Source organism: Artibeus jamaicensis, unplaced genomic scaffold, assembly GCF_021234435.1.
Source record: "Artibeus jamaicensis isolate MK-2021 breed Jamaican fruit bat unplaced genomic scaffold, CSHL_Jam_final contig_399, whole genome shotgun sequence".
NCBI classification, from domain to species: domain Eukaryota; kingdom Metazoa; phylum Chordata; class Mammalia; order Chiroptera; family Phyllostomidae; genus Artibeus; species Artibeus jamaicensis.
The window spans coordinates 337,360-354,865 of NW_026521816.1; the positions used below are offsets into that span (position 1 = coordinate 337,360).

The following is a 17,506-nucleotide window of genomic DNA, read 5'->3' on the forward strand; positions in this document are numbered from 1 at the left end:
AGTATTTTGGAATCTACAATATATAGAAAAGTTTTAATATAAAGACAGTAGTTAAAAAATATGCACCTTTGTTTCTAAAAGGAAAAATTTCTAATGTATATTTTTAAAGATTTTATTTTTTAGAGAGAGGGGAAGGAAGGGGATAAAGAGGGAATGAAACATCAGTGTGAGCAAGAAACCTTAATCAGTTGCCTCTCGCATGAGTATTGGCTGAGGACCAAACCCATAACCTAGGCATGTGCCCTGACAGGGAACTGAACCAGTGACCTTTTGTTTTTCGGGACAATGCCCAACCAATGCCCAACTGATCCACACTGTTCAGGGAGATTTCTAATAGATTAAGAAAACAGAATAACAACATGATCTAACTCTGTTCCCACATAAACACCAGTTTTATTCCAAATAATCACATAATTTTTAAGAACTTTTCTAAAGCAGTTACAAAAAATAACCCCAGTGTTATTAATTCTGGAAATTCTATTTTGCACATTAGTACTGCCTTAGTTGAACTGTAACATTCCATAAATTTCAGAGCTTCTATAAATTTTATTTTTAAAGTTAAAAAATTTTTACTTTATTTTTCATGATAAATGATGCTACTGAAAACTTTACTTGGTACACTTTTAGTTTGATTTTTGCAATCTTACAAATTAGCAACACATATATAATATATATGGAATAATAATAAAGCCTGTCTAGTGGCTTCCATTGGAGGCCAGGGAATTGCATTTCATTAAACCCAAATTAAACAGAGTTGAATTTAAATTAATACAGAGAAAGGCATGCTCTGGATGTGTGGTTCTTTGTATTTCCTGAAGCATCAGATGAATTGTAAAGAGTTCAAAGAACTTTTTATTACTCCTGTAAGAGAATGAGTATATTAATTTAATTATACCCACTTACAGAGTTCATCTGTAATGACATTGAGAGATAATGTATAAATGTAAAAATTGGTATGTTTTTAAATATACTGAAGAAAATACATAAAGAATTACCATGTCAAGACAAACAAAATGGGTTTATAGATTAAGTGAAAATGTATTCAAAGAAAAAAGAAAATGTTTCATAATCCTGAGAACTGCACCCTATTCACTATTACTACACTTGAGAATTGCTTTTTTCTAACCAATAAAAAGAGTCAAATACTTGATTATCTTATTTTAAGTAAGTTGGGCTTTTTAAAGTACTAGAATATTGGTTTACCTTTTGCCTTTCCTCCAAAATACTTTCTCAACCATTCTCTTTCTAGTAATGAGTCATTAACTTTATTATCAATTAGTTAAAATTATATCTGATTATATATTTAATATTTCCTATCTACATACACTTATATCTTGAAAGAAATTATCAAATAATAGTAACCATCCACCTGATACAAAATAATTTCATCTTTGTAGTTTTAAATAGTTACTTCAAGCAAAATTGCTTGAGCATCAACTATTCTCAACTCTCTCATTCAAGTTTTGTTCTGATTAACTTTATCTAAGTCTGAAATAAACAGAAGGTATAAAAGACATCACAGATAGTAAAACACTTTGTTCTAAGTATATACTTGTACTTTGTAACCACTACTTAGGAAAAAAAAACATGATTTAATAGCTAAGAAAGAATTAAACCTAAGTAATGTAATTGTAGCTTCCTGTCACTACAGTTAAACCATAGCAGGCCTTACTGAGAATGTACTGATTATAAATCAATGCAGTCATGTTAGACTCAGTCTTCAAGAAAAGAAAGACAATGATTTAGAAAGTGTAATTGATACCAGATGAAAATCAATAAGTTGAGGAATTGAGTATGAGGTTATAATTTGATAGCTAATATTTTACTGAGGTGTGGTGTGGTATACTAGGCACCAAATAGAACATATGGGCCCATTATCATACATCTGCAAATAATTTTAAGATGCATTATATTTACTACTCAAGCACAGTGAGGTCTGGTAAAATACCTAAGCTCACTACCATGGAAATCATGGATAATGGGAAAGGGTGGGTGCAGAGTAGCTGAACCAAAACCACAATTTTACTGTTACTAATAAAGTAAGTGTTCAGATTTGCCTCAAAAGAAACATTGGATTATACAAAGATTCTAACAAAATATAGCTTAGAATCTGTGTACTTTATTTGTAATTTTAAAAATGATTATACCAACGTTGGCATAAGAGAAGAGAAAATATAAAAAGCTCACAATTCTTACAATGAAATACAAATTAATGGCAGTAGTGAGCCCATAATAATTTCCTATAATGAACTAATTTTTAAATCTCTACTAACATATTTTAAATCTTTTCTGCCTGCTTCTTTCTCATTCCCTAACTTAGCATAGTACATCAGTAAGAACCTGAAAAATATACTTTTATTATCTTTTTTTTACTTTCACCTGCGGTAGTACAAAATACCAATGTGCAATAATTTGTTCTGACACTATCACTCGGTTCCAGACATATTCTGTCTGTGGCATTTAAAGTTTATTTAGTAGAGCCCTGGCTGGTGTAGCTCAGTGGATTGAGCGCGGGCCGGCGAACCACATGATCGAGGTTTGATTCCCAGTCAGGGCACATGCCTGGGTTGCAGGCCAGTTCCCAGCAGGGGACTCACGAGAAGCAACCATAAATTGATATTTCTCTCCTTCTCTCCTTCCCTTCCTCTCTCTAAAAAAATAAATAAATAAAAATGTCTAAAAAAATAAATAAAGTTTATTTAGTAGAAAAACTAAGATATTCTTAGATCAAAATTCTAATTCTACTGTTTCACTAAGTATATGGTCTTAGATAAATATTAATATTTATGAATCTTAATTTTCTACATGTTAATTGAAATTTTTGATTTAATAATCAAAGTTAGACTAGTATAGAATTCAGAAAGGTCTAAATGATCACAATAAGACATCTGTCAATCAAACACATTAGAAATTAAAAATTCTTACTTGATTTTTGAAAGTTTCTGTAGAATAATACTGAGCTTTTCTAGTATTTGGAGATCAAGCTTAGGGGTTCGAAGCAGCACAGAGCAAGTACGAAAAAATAAATTGTTGCTACAGGCTTCCAGAAAAGGCTGCAAGGATTCTGCAAAACAAATTATTGGTGTTTTACTGTTAGAGAGTAGCCTAAAAAAGACATTAGGAAATGAAATAAAACCAGAATTGTATAGGGTATTTATAAATATTGATTTAATTTTCATTCTTTTCATGCATAAACTTGGGGCAAAATTATCATCATTTGAAGAATTAAAATATCCACCATCTCCTGTTGAACAATGCAAGCCAAAGACAAGATTATTTTCCATAATATCAAACTTCTATTAAAACAGAATTGAGAAGAAACCCTATGCTTGACCAATAGAAGCAAAGTCATTTCTTGAATAAATTCATAACAGTAGGATGAATTTAAATAATTAGCAATACAAATTTTTGTTGGGGGCATGGAGAAGATGGTGGCAATGTAGGAGAAGATGGTGGCAATGTAGGAGCTGAGCCCACTTGCTCATGCACCCAAACTGGGATCCCTAGTCAATCTTCTGAAAAACAAAGTGAATAGCCGACAGAATCTTACCTATACGAAGTTTGGAAGTCAAAGCGTGCAGCGCATGCTTCAAAACAGGAGGTAAGGGTGTAGGGGAATAGGCCAAGAAAACGGTCCCCAGACCTGGTGCAGAGATTGGGGCTGCCATAGGAGTAGTGGAAGAGAGCTGGGTCAGTGATAGCAGCTTAGGGGTTCCCTCCCCTCTCAGGGTGGGGAAATCCCAGACCCACGCCAAAGGAGACCTGAACAAATAAAGTCCCTGCGGGTGAAAAAGGCAACAAGCACAAACTGCCAGCCATGTACTCAGGCTGGGGAGACTGACACCAGCTGGGACAGTGCCAGAGAATTTGGGAGATCCTAGTGTCACCTAGAGCTGGGAAAGAAGGTGGGCTTCAACTGGCCATGACCCGAATAAACTCTAGACTTGCCAGAGAGTTGGAGTGTATAAAAATCCAGGCAGTGGCTTGGAGCTGCAGTGGCCCACAAAGAGACTTTTTTAAAAAGGGGAACTAAGGTCCCATGTAGTGGTCTAGCCAACAAAGATGGAGGAGTATGGCCACGATTTTCTCCCACACACTGCACCTCACAGATTGATCAAAAGAGTTCAGAACGAGGTAGTTTATCTGTGCCAGCCTGGCACAATGGCTCAGAGTGGAGAGGACAGACTGCACAGTGCTCTGAGGGTGTGGGATGGAAACTGGGCACCTGTGATTATTGTAACTCAGACAGAGCCACTATCCTTGTGAAACCACAGGAAGGGAAAAACAGAACCCAGCCACCAACTGCCTGCAGGAACCAGGAAGATCTGCAAAAGAAGCTGGGCGGGCTTAACAATTGGCAGAGGCTTCTTTCCCCCTTTTTTTCAAGAGTAAGACAAAAAGTCCTGCAGCTAAAAGAAAACCAGACACAAAGACAAATCCAGAAAGAAGTCAGAAGGTGAGAAACCAGAAGCTGAGACAAATTTCACTCTGCTCTTCATCAGAACCTGATGATTTTTTAAAAAATTTCTTTTGTTTTCCATTTATTTATTTTGTTTTGTTCTGTTTTTTTGCTTATAAGTGCTCTTCTTTCTTATGTCAGCTCACATTCTTTTCCCCATCTAATAGGAGTCTTCTTTCTTTTCCACTTTTTATAACCTGTGGTTAGCTGGGTGAAATAACATGGTTTTTGCTCTTCTCTGAAGGAACTCCTATTTGCTCACTGTTTGTACTTCAAATCCCATAGAATGCTTTCCTGCTGTCTTACTTCATTTCTCCTTCCCCCTGCCCCTGATCAATTGAGTAAGGAATTTTAATTCATTGTTGCCTCTCTCTCTCTCTGTTTTCCCCTCTCTCAACCTGGGCTTTACTCCTTACTCTTTTTTTTAAGATTTTATTTACTTATTTTTAGGCTAGAGGGGAAGGACAGGAGAAAGAGTGGGAGAGAAACATCAATGTGTGATTGCCTCTTGTATACCCCCTACTGGAGACCTGGACTGCAACCTAGGCATGTGCCCTGACTGGGAATTGAACAAGCAACCTTTGGTTTGCAGGCCAGCGCTCAATCCACTGAGCCACACCAGCCAGGGCTTCTCCTTGCTCTTATTAGTTAACTTCCCCCACCCTCTCAAAATCATTTTTCTTTACTGTAGACATCTCATATTCACTTTTCGCTTTTCTGCAATATTCTCATTCCCATTCTACCTTTATTAAACCTCATCAATTTCAAAGAACCTATGCACCACAATGTTCATAGCAGCACAATTTACAATAGCCAAGAGTTGGAAGCAAAGTAGGTAACCATCAGTAAATGAATGGATCAAAAAATTGTGGTACATATACACCATGGAATTCTATGCACCAGAGAGAAAGAAGGAGCTACTACCTTTTGCAACAACATGGATGGAACTGGAAAGCATTATGCTGAGTGAAATAGGCCAGGCATTGAAGGACAAATACCATATGATCTCACCTTTGACAGGAAGCTAAAGAATAAAACAAACAAGCAAACAGAATAAAAACAAAGACGCTGAAATAGAGAACAAGTGGGCAGCGACCAGAGGGGAGAGGGAAGGGAACTTAAGGGGGAAAAGGGGGAGGGATTTTGAGGAACAAGTATGAAATACACAGAGATGAGGACTGGGGGGGGGGAAATGGGAGGGAGAGGGGAGACCGGGTGGGGGGGTGGGGTGGGATGGGAGAAATAGATAAAAAAAAAATGTACTTGAAAAGTAACTAAATAAAATTTAATATTAAAAAAAATAAAGGAAGAGAAATACCTTAACCCCCCCAAAAAAAAATAAAAATAAAAATAAAAAATAAACCTCATTCGGCTGTCATTGCTATAGACCTCGCTGTAGTTTTTCGGCAATTTTGTTGCTGTTGGTCCAGTACCTTTTCAATTTTACTTGAAATGTTATAGTATACTCATCCCCTTTTGTGCTCTATAGTTCCCATTGCTCTTTTGTGTTTCACTTACATTTTAAACTTTATTCTTTCTCTTTCTTTGCCTCAGTTTTATCCTAACTCTTATCAATTTTCCTCCCTCTTACCACTCAATAACATTTATCCCTCTTTTAGTCATATTCCTTTTGTCATATCTTATAATATCTGCAATCTCTCTTGACATTTATAAACCTTGGTTCAATTGTTGATGTGGTAGGGGGATTCTTTTGCTGGTGTAGGTATGGTTGTCTGGTAATACTACTTTGTTAACCAACACCTGTACCATACAAGACAAGTTGGGAGTTATGATTAACAGTAAATATAGTTGAGGGGAGAACCCTGCAAAAAAGAAACTACCAACAGGTAAAGCCCAAGTAAGAGAGCCCATACAAACAGAAGAAAGGGCAACCATAGAGCTAAGGAGATCAAAGAGACCACACCAGAGTCCCACAGAACCCCTAGCATAGAAGATCACTCCATGAAGGAAGTTGGCAAAGCAGAGTTCCTGGAAACCCAGAAACAAAGAAATGTGTTCACTTAAAATGGGGAGACATAGAAAGAACCCCCAACTGAAAAGAATAGAAGAATCCCCAGGAAAAGCGATAAATAAAATGGAGGCATGCAATCTATCACACAGAATTCAAAAGAATAGGTATAAGGATGCTCAAGGAACTCACAGACAACTACCAGGAACTGAGTGGGTACTGCATGAAAAAGGAAGTAGAAACAAGAACCAGGAAGAAATGGAGAATACAATTTCTGAAATAAAAAATACACTAGAAGGATCACAAGTAGGCTGAATGAAACAGAGGACCAAATTAGTGAACTGGTAGACATGGCAGAAAGAAATACCTAAGTACAGCAGCAACACAAAAAAGACTCAAAAAATATGAGGACAGCTTAAGAGAACTTCAGGACAACATGAAGCACAACATTCAAGTCATAGAAATACCAGAAGACGAAAAGGAGAAAGGGATAGAAACCTTGTTTTAGAAAATAATGACAAAAAACTTGACAAAATAATGACAAAAGGCACAAACGTTCAGGAAGCACAGAGAGACCCAATCAAAATGAACCCAAAGAGGACCCCTCCAAGATACGTCAGAATTAAAACACCAAATTTCAAGACAGAGAATCTTAAAGGCAACAAGGGAGAAATAGAAAGTGACATACGAGGGAGCTCCGATTAAGCTAGCAGCTGATTTCTCAATAGAAAGACAACAAGCCAGAAAAAAATGGCAAGAAATACTCCAAGTAATGAAAAGACAATGCCTACAACAAAGACTATTCTATCCAGCAAGGCTCCCATAAAATGGAAGTGAAATAAGGAATTTCCCACACAAAAGTACAATTAAAGATTACAACTCCACCAAACCAGCACTGTAAGAGATGCTATAGGGACTGCTTTAAGAAGAAGAGGGGAACACAGGTACAATGTGGAAATATGAGTAATTACCTACAAATAATAAGCTTAAATGTAATTTGATTAAATGCTCCAATTGGCTGAATGGATAAGATATCATGACCCTCACATATGCTGCCTTCAAGAGACCCACCTAAGAAAAAAAGACCTACACAGACTAAAAGTGAAGGGTTGGAAAAAACTACTTCAAGCTAATGGATAGGAAAAAAAAAGCCAGCGTATCAATACTTATATCAGACAAAACAGACTTCAAAACAAAGTCCATAAAAAGAGACACAGGAGTCTTCATAATACTAAAGGGAAGAATCCACCAAGAAGACAACTATTGTAAACACATATGCCCCAAACATAGAGGCACCCAAATATATAAGGAAAATCTCGAAGGACTTCAAGAAAGATATAGACAGAAGCACATTTATAGTAGGGGATTTTAACACCCCACTGTCATCAATGGCTAGATCTTCCAAACAAAATATCAATAAGGACATGACAGTATTGACTGAAGCTCTATATCAAATTAACTTAAATCATATATATAAAACCTCTCATCTCTAAGAAGAAAAATACTTTCTTTTGAAATGCACATGGAAAATTTTCTATTAAAATGTACATGGAACATTTTCAAGATAGACCATATGATAGGACACAAAACAAGCCTCAACAAATTCAAGAAAACTGAAGTATATCAAGCACTTTCTCATATTTACAAGGGCTTGAAACTAGAAACCAAGCTCATGGGAAAACTCAAAAACATTCAAAATCATGGCAACTGAATAACATGACATTATACAATGAATGGGTGAACAATGAGATTAAGTAAAAAATAAAAAAGTTCCTGGAAACAAAAGAAAATGAACACACAATAGTACAAATAACAGAAACAGAAAGGGAAAAATCCCATTTCATATAGCAACAAGTAAAATAAAGTACCTAGGAATAAACCTAACTAAGAAGATAGAACTATCTATACTCAGCAAACTACACAACCCTGAAGAAAACTACTAAGGAAGACACAAAGAAATGGAAGAATATACTGTGTTCATGGGTTGGAAAAATTACCATCACTTAAATGTCCATTCTACCCAAAGCAATTTATAGATTCAACACAATCCCTATTAAAATACCAATGACATATTTCACAGATATGAAATAAACATTTCAAAAATGTATATGGAACCATAAATGATTCTGAATAGCCACAGCAATTTTAGAAAGAAGCACAAAGTAGTAGGGATGACAATACTTGAGATCAAACTATATTACAAGGCCACAGTATTCAAAACAGTCTGTTACTGGCATAAGAACAGGTACATAGGTACATAGATCAATGGAACAGAAGTGAGAGCCCAGAAATAAATGCAAGTTTCAATGGTTAATATTCAACAAAAGGGTCAGAACATAAAATGAAGCAAAAAAAAACTTCTTCAACAAATATTGTAGGCAGATTTTGATAGCTACATACAAAAAAAGAGAAAAAGAAACTCAACCACCAATGTACACCATACACAAAGATAAACAATGTTCACAAAGATACACAATGTACACAAAGATAAACTCAAGATGGATAAAAGACTTAAATATCAGTCACAACTCCATGAAAGTCCTAGGAGAGAACATAGGTAGAAAAACCTCAGGTATTCCATGCAGCAATATTTTCACCGATATGTCCCCTAGAGCAAGGGATCTAGAGAGCATTATCCTAAGTGAAGTAAGCCAAGCAGTGAAAGACAAATACTGTATGATCTTACCTATAAGTGGAACCTCATCAACAACATGAAAAGACAACCAAAATATAACCAGAGACACTGAAATAAAGAACAAACTTCGATAACCACAATGGAGAGGGGCAGGGATAATGGGGGGGAAAGGGGATCATCATGGAACATCTATACAGGACACGCATATGAAGTAAAGGTGGGTAGGATCAAGGGTGGTATGTAGGGATGGCTGGAGCAGGGGAAGTGGTTTGGTGAAAATGGAGACAACTGTACTTGAATAACAATTTTAAAAAGAAGACAAATTTTTTAAATAAATTAATTAAATTAAATCTTCTTGCACATCACAGAATTAGTCTAAAGATAAACTAGATGAGCAATAATAGTTTCCACTTATTGAAGAATATGCTAACATTTTAAAAATATTATTTCTGAACCACTCAATAATCTAGCATAAGCATTATGATTCCCAATGTACACTATGAATAGCCTGAGACTCAGAGAAATGACATATCTTCTACATTGGTAATGATCAGAAAGTCAGCTTCAAAAATCCCTCTTTCTACTCCACTGGGCTTCCTGGATTGGCAGTACCTCCCAGTGTGTCTAAAGTGTTGAAGGATCTCAGTCGATATTGACTTTTCTATCAAGTAACCTAGTAGGAGAGCAGACATATAATTAAATGATTATAATATAATGTGTGAATATTACTATATATATACAGAATGCAATGCAAAACTAGAGAAAGAAGGAAATGATCTTGTGAGGTCTGACTACGTGGCAAAAATTTGAGGAGGCTTCAAAGGTGTTGAATCCAGTGTGGAAGGATGAGATGGGAATGGAGAAACAAGAGGCAAGGGATTTCAGGTAGAAGTTCAACAGATGCAAAGTCACATTGGTGTGATGGCAAGGGTGTTGGAGAAGCAGGGCATGGAGGAAGGATGCAGGCTGGGAGATGATAAATGATTCTAGACATGTAGGCAGAAACAGAGAGGGTCTTATGTGCCATATTTAAAAGTTCACACCTTATCCTCTTGGTTAGGGATGAAGTGGCACATCTGCTCTCACTGCCTCTCCCTGCACATGTCAGAAATCACAAATCATAGCACTTTATTAAACTTCAGACAGCCATCACCAAAAACCTGGAATTGGCACCCAAAAAGAACTATCTGCCATCCCTACTCTAGGCAAAGGGAGGCTGCAGGATTTTCAATAGGTGGCTGGTAAGACTGGTTCTGTGTATAATAAATATGAAGCAGGATGGCAGTGAGGGTTGATCAAGCACATAGTGCAGTCATGGTAACCAATGAGAAGGAGGTACACATCTAAAAAAAGTCAGAACTAGGTGAAACTTCAAGCTTTTGTCCAGTCCTTGTCAGGGCATATTACAGTGGAGTAAGCATTTAAAGTGCTCTTCAAACAATAAACTCCAGCAGCCAGGGCAAGCTGGCAGTCGTGCACAGGTGACAGTAAGACTCAGAAGACAGGACTGGAATGGGAGTAAAGCAAGCAGTCAAAAGATACGTGAATACATTCACTGACCTTGAAATTCCATGTAAACACAGGTGCAAAGTGACCACAACAGTACTGTACCACCCTAGGTCCTATCAGGCTGTTAGTCATTTCCTCCAGCAATTTAGGTGCTAAGTGAAAAATTATCATTAAAAGGCAATTAGTCACAATTTCTAAATCATGAAAAAGACATGTGATATTTAAGTACCTAAGTTAAGTCACACCCATGTGTGCACACAGACATATGAAGCAGTTAGAAAGCAATCCAAACAGGAAGATGGGGCAAGAAACAGGTTTCTTAAATTTGAGGTGTAGCTGCGTATTGGGTACAGAAAAAAACAAAAGAAACAAACAAAAACCCCCAAAGAACTGGGTTTCATCTCTTCTTTTGGATCAGTTGCCTTGACTGAAAAATAAGAGGAATAAAAGGAGAATCTCTTCTCATGTGATAATGCTCACTCTGAACCTCCCTCATAAGAAAATAGCAAACAGGTTCAGGAGAGAGTTCTTGCTGTGAGCTCAGGAAAATCAGCCTACATCCTGTCATGTGTGAATCTAGGGAGGGTAGCAATAGCACACCCCAACACATGGTATTATGATTGAGAAAAGCAGAAATATATTGTAACTGAAGGACTGGGGAACATACACATTCTATTTTAAGATGCAGACTATTTCTGAAATAAAACTTTAAAACATGCCAAAAGAAAACTTCTGACCAAGATAGAGGCGTAGGTAGACACACTGTCTCCTCACACAGCCAAAAGAACAACAACAACAAATTTCAAAACAAAATAACTACAACTGACAGAAAATCGAACTGTATGGAAGTCTGATAACTAAGAAATTAGAGAAGAAACATTCATCCAGACTGGTAGGAGGGGTGGAGACAGGCAGCCAGGTAGAGAGCACTCATGGCAAGGCAGCAGCTAGAGGACTGCACTGGGCAAGGCAGTGGCTAAAAGACCAGACAAGGCAGTAGCTTGTGGACTGGGCAATCCCACATTCCCATGCAGATAAACAGGGAGGAGCAACTGGGGAGCAAGACAGACCACACAACCCAGGATTCCCATTCAGGGAAATAAAGTCTCAAAGCATCTGACTGAAAATACCTGTGGGGGTTGACGTAGCAGCAGAAAAACCTCCCAGCCTCAAAGGAGAGTTGGCTGAAGAGACCCACAGGGTCCTGGAATGTACACAAACCCATCCACCCTAGAATCAGCACCAGAAGGACCCAATTTGATTGTGGGTAGTGGGAGAAGTGACTGAAAACCAGCACAGCAAGTGGCAATGCTCCCTTTCATACCCCTTCCCCACATATAGCATCACAATGCAGGAATGTGGGTTGCCCCACACTGGTGAACACCTAAGGACTCAGATCAACAGTTTGGAGCAGTAGGAAGAAGGAAACATTCAACCAGAACAAATGAAAAACAAAAATTCAAAAAAATGAGGAGAGGCTTAGGAACCATTGGAACATCTTTAAACATTCCAACAAAAATAAGGTGTGCCAGAAAAAGAAGAACAAGAGCAAGAAGTTGAAAACGTATTTGAAAAAAATAAGGAGAGCTTCCCCAATCTGGCAAAGAATATAGACTTTCAGGAAGGCCAGGAAAATCAGAGTCCGAAATCAGTTGGACCCAAGGAGGAACATACCAAAGTATATCATAATTACATTACCCAACATTAAAGAGAAGGAGAGAATCTTAAAAGCAGTTAGAGAAAAGGGGAGAGTTACCTACAAAGGAGTTTCCATAAGACAATGAGCTGATTTCTCAAAAGAAACCTATCAGGTAAGAAGGGGCTGGAGAGAAGGATTCAAAGCCATGAAAGGCAAGGACCTACATCCAAGATTACTCTACCCAGCAAAATGATCATTTAGAATGGAAGGACAGATAAAGTGCTGCTCAGATAAGGTCAAGTTAAAGGAGTTCATCATCACCAAGCCCTTATTATATGAAATGTTAAAGGGACTTATCCAAGAAAAAGAAGATAAAAAATATGAACAGTAAAATGACAACAAAATCATAGCTATTCACAGCTGAACCTAAAAATAAAAACAATCTAAGCAAACAACTAGAACAGGAAAGAATCACAGAAATGGAGATATATGGAGGGTTATCATCAGGGAAGTGGGAAAGGGAGAGGGGGGAGAACATAAAGAGAATAAGTAGCATCAGTGGTAAGTAGAAAATAGACAAGGGGAGGTTAAGAATAGTGTAAGATATGTAGAAGCTAAAGAACTTACACATACAACCCATGGACATGAACTAAAGATGGTAATGACATGGGAGGGGGTGTGCAGGGTTGGGGGGGAATAAATGGGGGAAGGGAAATGGGACAACTGTAATAGCATAATCAATAAGATACTTTTTAAAAACAGCCAAAAGAAATAAAAATACAAAAAACAGAGTGGTAACAAATACATATGTATCAATAACTAAGAGGCAACAAATACATATCTATCAAAAACTGAATCTAACAGGTATGAAAAAATGACAATGAATAAGTACCTATCAGTAATAATCTTGACTTAAAAGGATTAAATGCTCCCCTTAAAAGACATAGGGTAGCTGAATGGAAAAGATATCATGACCCACATGTATGTTGCCTAGAAGAGACCCACCTCAGAACAAAAGACCTACACAGACTGAAAGTGTGAAGGGCTGGAAACAAATATTCCAAGCAAACACAACAATATGTTAAAAATATCATATACCATGATCAAGTGGGATTCACCACAGGGATGCAATGATGGTAAAATATTCAAAAATTAATAAATGTAATACATCATATAAACAAAAGCAAAGGCAAAAAGCACATGATCATATCAGTAGATGGGGGAAAAGCATTTGATAATGCATAGCACCCATTCAAGATGAAAAAAAAAACACTCAGCAAAGTGGGAATACAGGGAGCATTCCTCAACATAATAAAGGCCATATACAAGACCTACAAATCAATGGGCAAAAACTAAAAACTTTCCCACTAATATCAGAAACAAGACAAGGTTGTCCACTTCTACCACTTCTATTCAACATACTATTGAAAGTCCTGGCCACAGCAACCAGGAAAGAAAATAAATAAATGGCATCAAAATTTGAAAAGAAGAAACAAAACTATCATTGTGTGCAGATTACATGATAGTGTACATAGAAAATCCTACAGACTCCACCAAAAACTGCTCAACCTAATAAATTAATTTGGCAAAACAGTGGGATACAAAGTCAATATTCAGAAATCAAAGGCATTTTTGTATACCAACAATGAAATATCAAAAAACAGAAATCAGAAAAAATATACCATTTGATATAGCAACAAGAAAAATAAAGTACCTAGAAATAAACCTAAACAAGGAGGTTAACTGTACTCAGAAAACTACCAACACTGAAGAAAGAAATTAAGGAAGACACAAACAAGTGGAAGCATGTACCATGTTCATGGGTTGGAACAATAACATTTTCAAAATGTCCATACTACCCAAAGCAATTTAGAGATTCAATGCAATACCTATTAAACTACCAATGGCATATTTCACACATATAGAACAAATACTTCAAAAATTTATAAGGAACCATAAATGACTCTGAATACCTGCAGCAATTTTGAGAAAGAGGAACAAAGTAGGAGGGATCACGATACCTGATATCAAAGTATATAACAAGGCCACTGTAATCAAAACAGCCTGGTATTGGCATAAGAATAGACACATAGATCAATGGCACAGAATAGAGATCCTAGAAATACACCGAAGTCTCTATGGTTAATTAATATTTGACAAAGGGGACAGCAGCATAAAATGGAGCAAAAGTGGCCTCTTCGACAAATGGTGTTGGGAGAGCTGGAGAGCTACATGCAAAAAAAATGAAACTTGATCAACAACTTACACCATACAGAAAAATAAATTCAAGGTGATTAAAAGAGTAAGTATATAAGTTGTCACACCATTAAAGTCCTTCAGGAGAATATAGGCAGAAAAATCTCAGATATACCATGCATCAATATTTTCACTTATATATCCCATAGAACAAGGAACATAAAGGAAAGAATAAACAAATGGGATCTCAAAATTAAAATCTTCTACGTGACTAAAGAAAACATCATTAAAATGAAAAGAGTACTAACTTTATGGGAAAACATATTTGCCAATGATCCCTCAGATAAGGGTTTGATCTTCAAAATATATAGAGAACCCACATGGCTCCACTCCAGGAAGACAAAAACAAAATTAAAAAATGAGCAAAGACTTGAACAGATACTTCTCCAAAGAGGACATACAAAGGGTCCAGAGACTTATGAAAAGATGTTCAGCATCTCTAGCCATCAGAGAGATGCAAATTAAAACCATGATGAGACACCACTTCACACAAGTGAGAATGGCCATCATGAACAAAGCAACTAACAAGAAGTGTTGAAGAGGATGTAGAGAAAAGGGAACCCTAGTGCACTGTTGGTGGGATTGCAGACTGGTGCAACCACTATGGAAAACAGTATGGAATTTCCTTAGAAAACTAAAAACATAACTGCATTTTGACCCAGCAACTCCATTGCTAGGATTATATCCTAAGAACCCTGAAACACCAATCTGAAAGAACATACGCATCCCAATGTTCATAGCAGCACAATAGCCAAGTGATGGAAGCAACCTAGGTGACAATCAGTAAGTGAATGAATCAAAAAACTATGGTACATTTACACAATGGAACACTATGTAGCAGAAAGAAAGAAGCTCCTACCCTTTGCGACAACATGGTTGGGACTGGAGAGCAGTAAAGTAAGTAAGACGAGCCAGGCAGTGAAAGACAAATACCATATGATCTCTCCTTTAACTGGAACCTAGTCAACAAAACAAACAAGCAAGCAAAATATAACGAGACATTGAAACTAAGAACAAATGAACAGTAAACAGAGGGGAGATGGGAGAGAATAATGGGGGACACAGTAAATGGGTTTTTAGGAAAAACTGTAAAGGACACATGGACAAAACCAAGGGGAGGTGGAAATAGGGGTGGGAGGTGGGGATGACTGGGGAGGGGGGTTTGAAGCAGGAGAAAAGGCATAAAACTGTACTTGAATAACAATACAATTTTTTAATGGAAAAATAACTGAATCAAAAAAACAAGCAGAACAGAAACAGAATAATAGATACAGGGAACACTTTGATGGTTGCCAAATGGAGTGGAGACAGGGTGAAGGAATTAAGTACAAATTGGTAGTTACAGAATAGTCGTGAGGATGTAAAATTGAGCATATGGAATAAGAGTAGCCAAAGAACATATATGCATGACCCATGCACATGGACAACGATGTGGGGATTTCCTGAGGGAGTGGGGAGAGGCTTGGTGTAGGGGGGCAAAGGGAGAAAAACTGGGACAACTTTATTAACATAATGAATAAAATATAGTTTAAAAATAAGTCTGATCAAAAAAGGTTTCTTTGAAGTAAAATTACACTCAAATTTTCACACAGCTTAATCCAAATAAGTGAGTAATAAGTTTCAACCACTGGCAGGAAAATAAATCACTAAGTAATTTTCTAAGAGTTACATTACTAAGTTACTATATAATATACACTAATGCCCCAAACAGATATAATCAGAAGCCCTCAATCTAAAAAGAAATATTGTGCTCATAATAAATATGTTGAGGTAAATCAATATGCAGATCTTAACCTATACTTAAAGAAATGGTTTAGCAGCTTTTGCAAAAATAATACCTATGTAGCTAATAAAATTTCTCATATCTGAAAAGACAAATCTGGGGAAAGAGTAGAAGAGAAGAAGAAGAAGAAAACCCCTTGCAGCAGCACTAACTATAACATAACTTAGCATAAAGCACACATACAGATGGAGTACCCCATTGCTTCTCAAACTACTGTGGTGGAGGACCAGTCTTTAAAACTTCCAATCCTGCACAAAGAATCCATCATACTTTCACCAAATACTATTAAAGTAGTACAACAAGGAGGCTGTTAGAATGGAGTGGCTCTAGTGCCTTTTACTGTGCAGCCTACCTCAACAAACAAAACCTAAGCCAGAGTCAATGCACTTGAATCTCGGAAAACAAAACTCAAAAACAATTCATCATAAACAGTCAACGAGATTTTCTTGAACCAGAGAAAATGAAACTCAAGAACAACTATCATAACAGCCAAATTCCTAAGTAAGGCAAATACTTAAGTTATAGTCAAATGATTTTTTGCTTTGTATCCATGTCTTCTCTATGAAAACCTCTGTCCTAAGCCCCACCTGCAGAGCACCCCTAACCATTTTCAGTTTTGGTACTGCCCCATTTAAATCATTTGCTCAAATAAACTTTTCATAATTTAATGTGTCTCTGTTAACTTTTTTTACATTACCATTAAAAACATTAGAAAATGAAATGAAAGAAATATACAAAATACAAGTCCAAATGTTTTAAATTATTAGTGAATTTAACAGAGATAAAATTACTGTTAAGTTACTATATAAGTTTCTAAACACTATGTCTATACTGACCTCCTAGTTAATCAGTACTAGGCACTCTGGGTAGTCCAGGTCTAGTGATCAGCCCACTGACACCTCCCTCCAGCTCCTTGCACTGAAGCTCTAGAAGGGACTTCAAAGAAAGCCCCAACGCTCAGCAGAGCACTGCAAATACAATACTTGAAACATGGCATCCCGCACACAGCTGGCCACAAATGCACATTTGATGGGTGAGATAAGCCATCTGTAAATCAATTCTATCAAGATTTCTTTTCCAACAAGTTTTCCTATAAGTTAAAAATAAATGGCATGTGGAAATTATGTATAGTAAAATAAATTTCCCATTTCAAATCTAGAAAAAAACAAAACATAAAACCAATAGCTAGAGAAGTATTTGCTGTATTAATCTATAACTAATTTATCATTTCAACAAATTTTGTTCGCTCACTAACA

At 36.7% G+C, this 17,506-nt stretch overlaps 1 protein-coding gene across 8 annotated transcripts in view; it reads right to left on the minus strand.

The window, feature by feature from the left end:
* Positions 1 to 357: 357 nt before the first annotated feature.
* CCDC138 (coiled-coil domain containing 138) overlaps positions 358 to 17,506 on the minus strand; it is a 144,074-nt gene continuing 126,925 nt past the window's right edge. For 2 of the 8 annotated variants that reach the window (XM_037138367.2, XM_037138363.2), the window contains 3 exons: positions 3,551 to 3,661; positions 2,926 to 3,064; positions 358 to 861 (listed from right to left, as the gene is read on the minus strand). In XM_037138367.2, the coding sequence (XP_036994262.2) occupies positions 696 to 861; positions 2,926 to 3,064; positions 3,551 to 3,661 (416 nt within the window). In that variant the 3' untranslated portion in view covers positions 358 to 695. Of the gene's footprint in view, positions 862 to 2,925; positions 3,065 to 3,550; positions 3,662 to 10,623; positions 10,725 to 17,506 lie in introns of all 8 variants that reach the window. The other 6 variants (XM_053665266.1, XM_053665265.1, XM_037138368.2 and 3 more) reach the window with 4 other exon arrangements.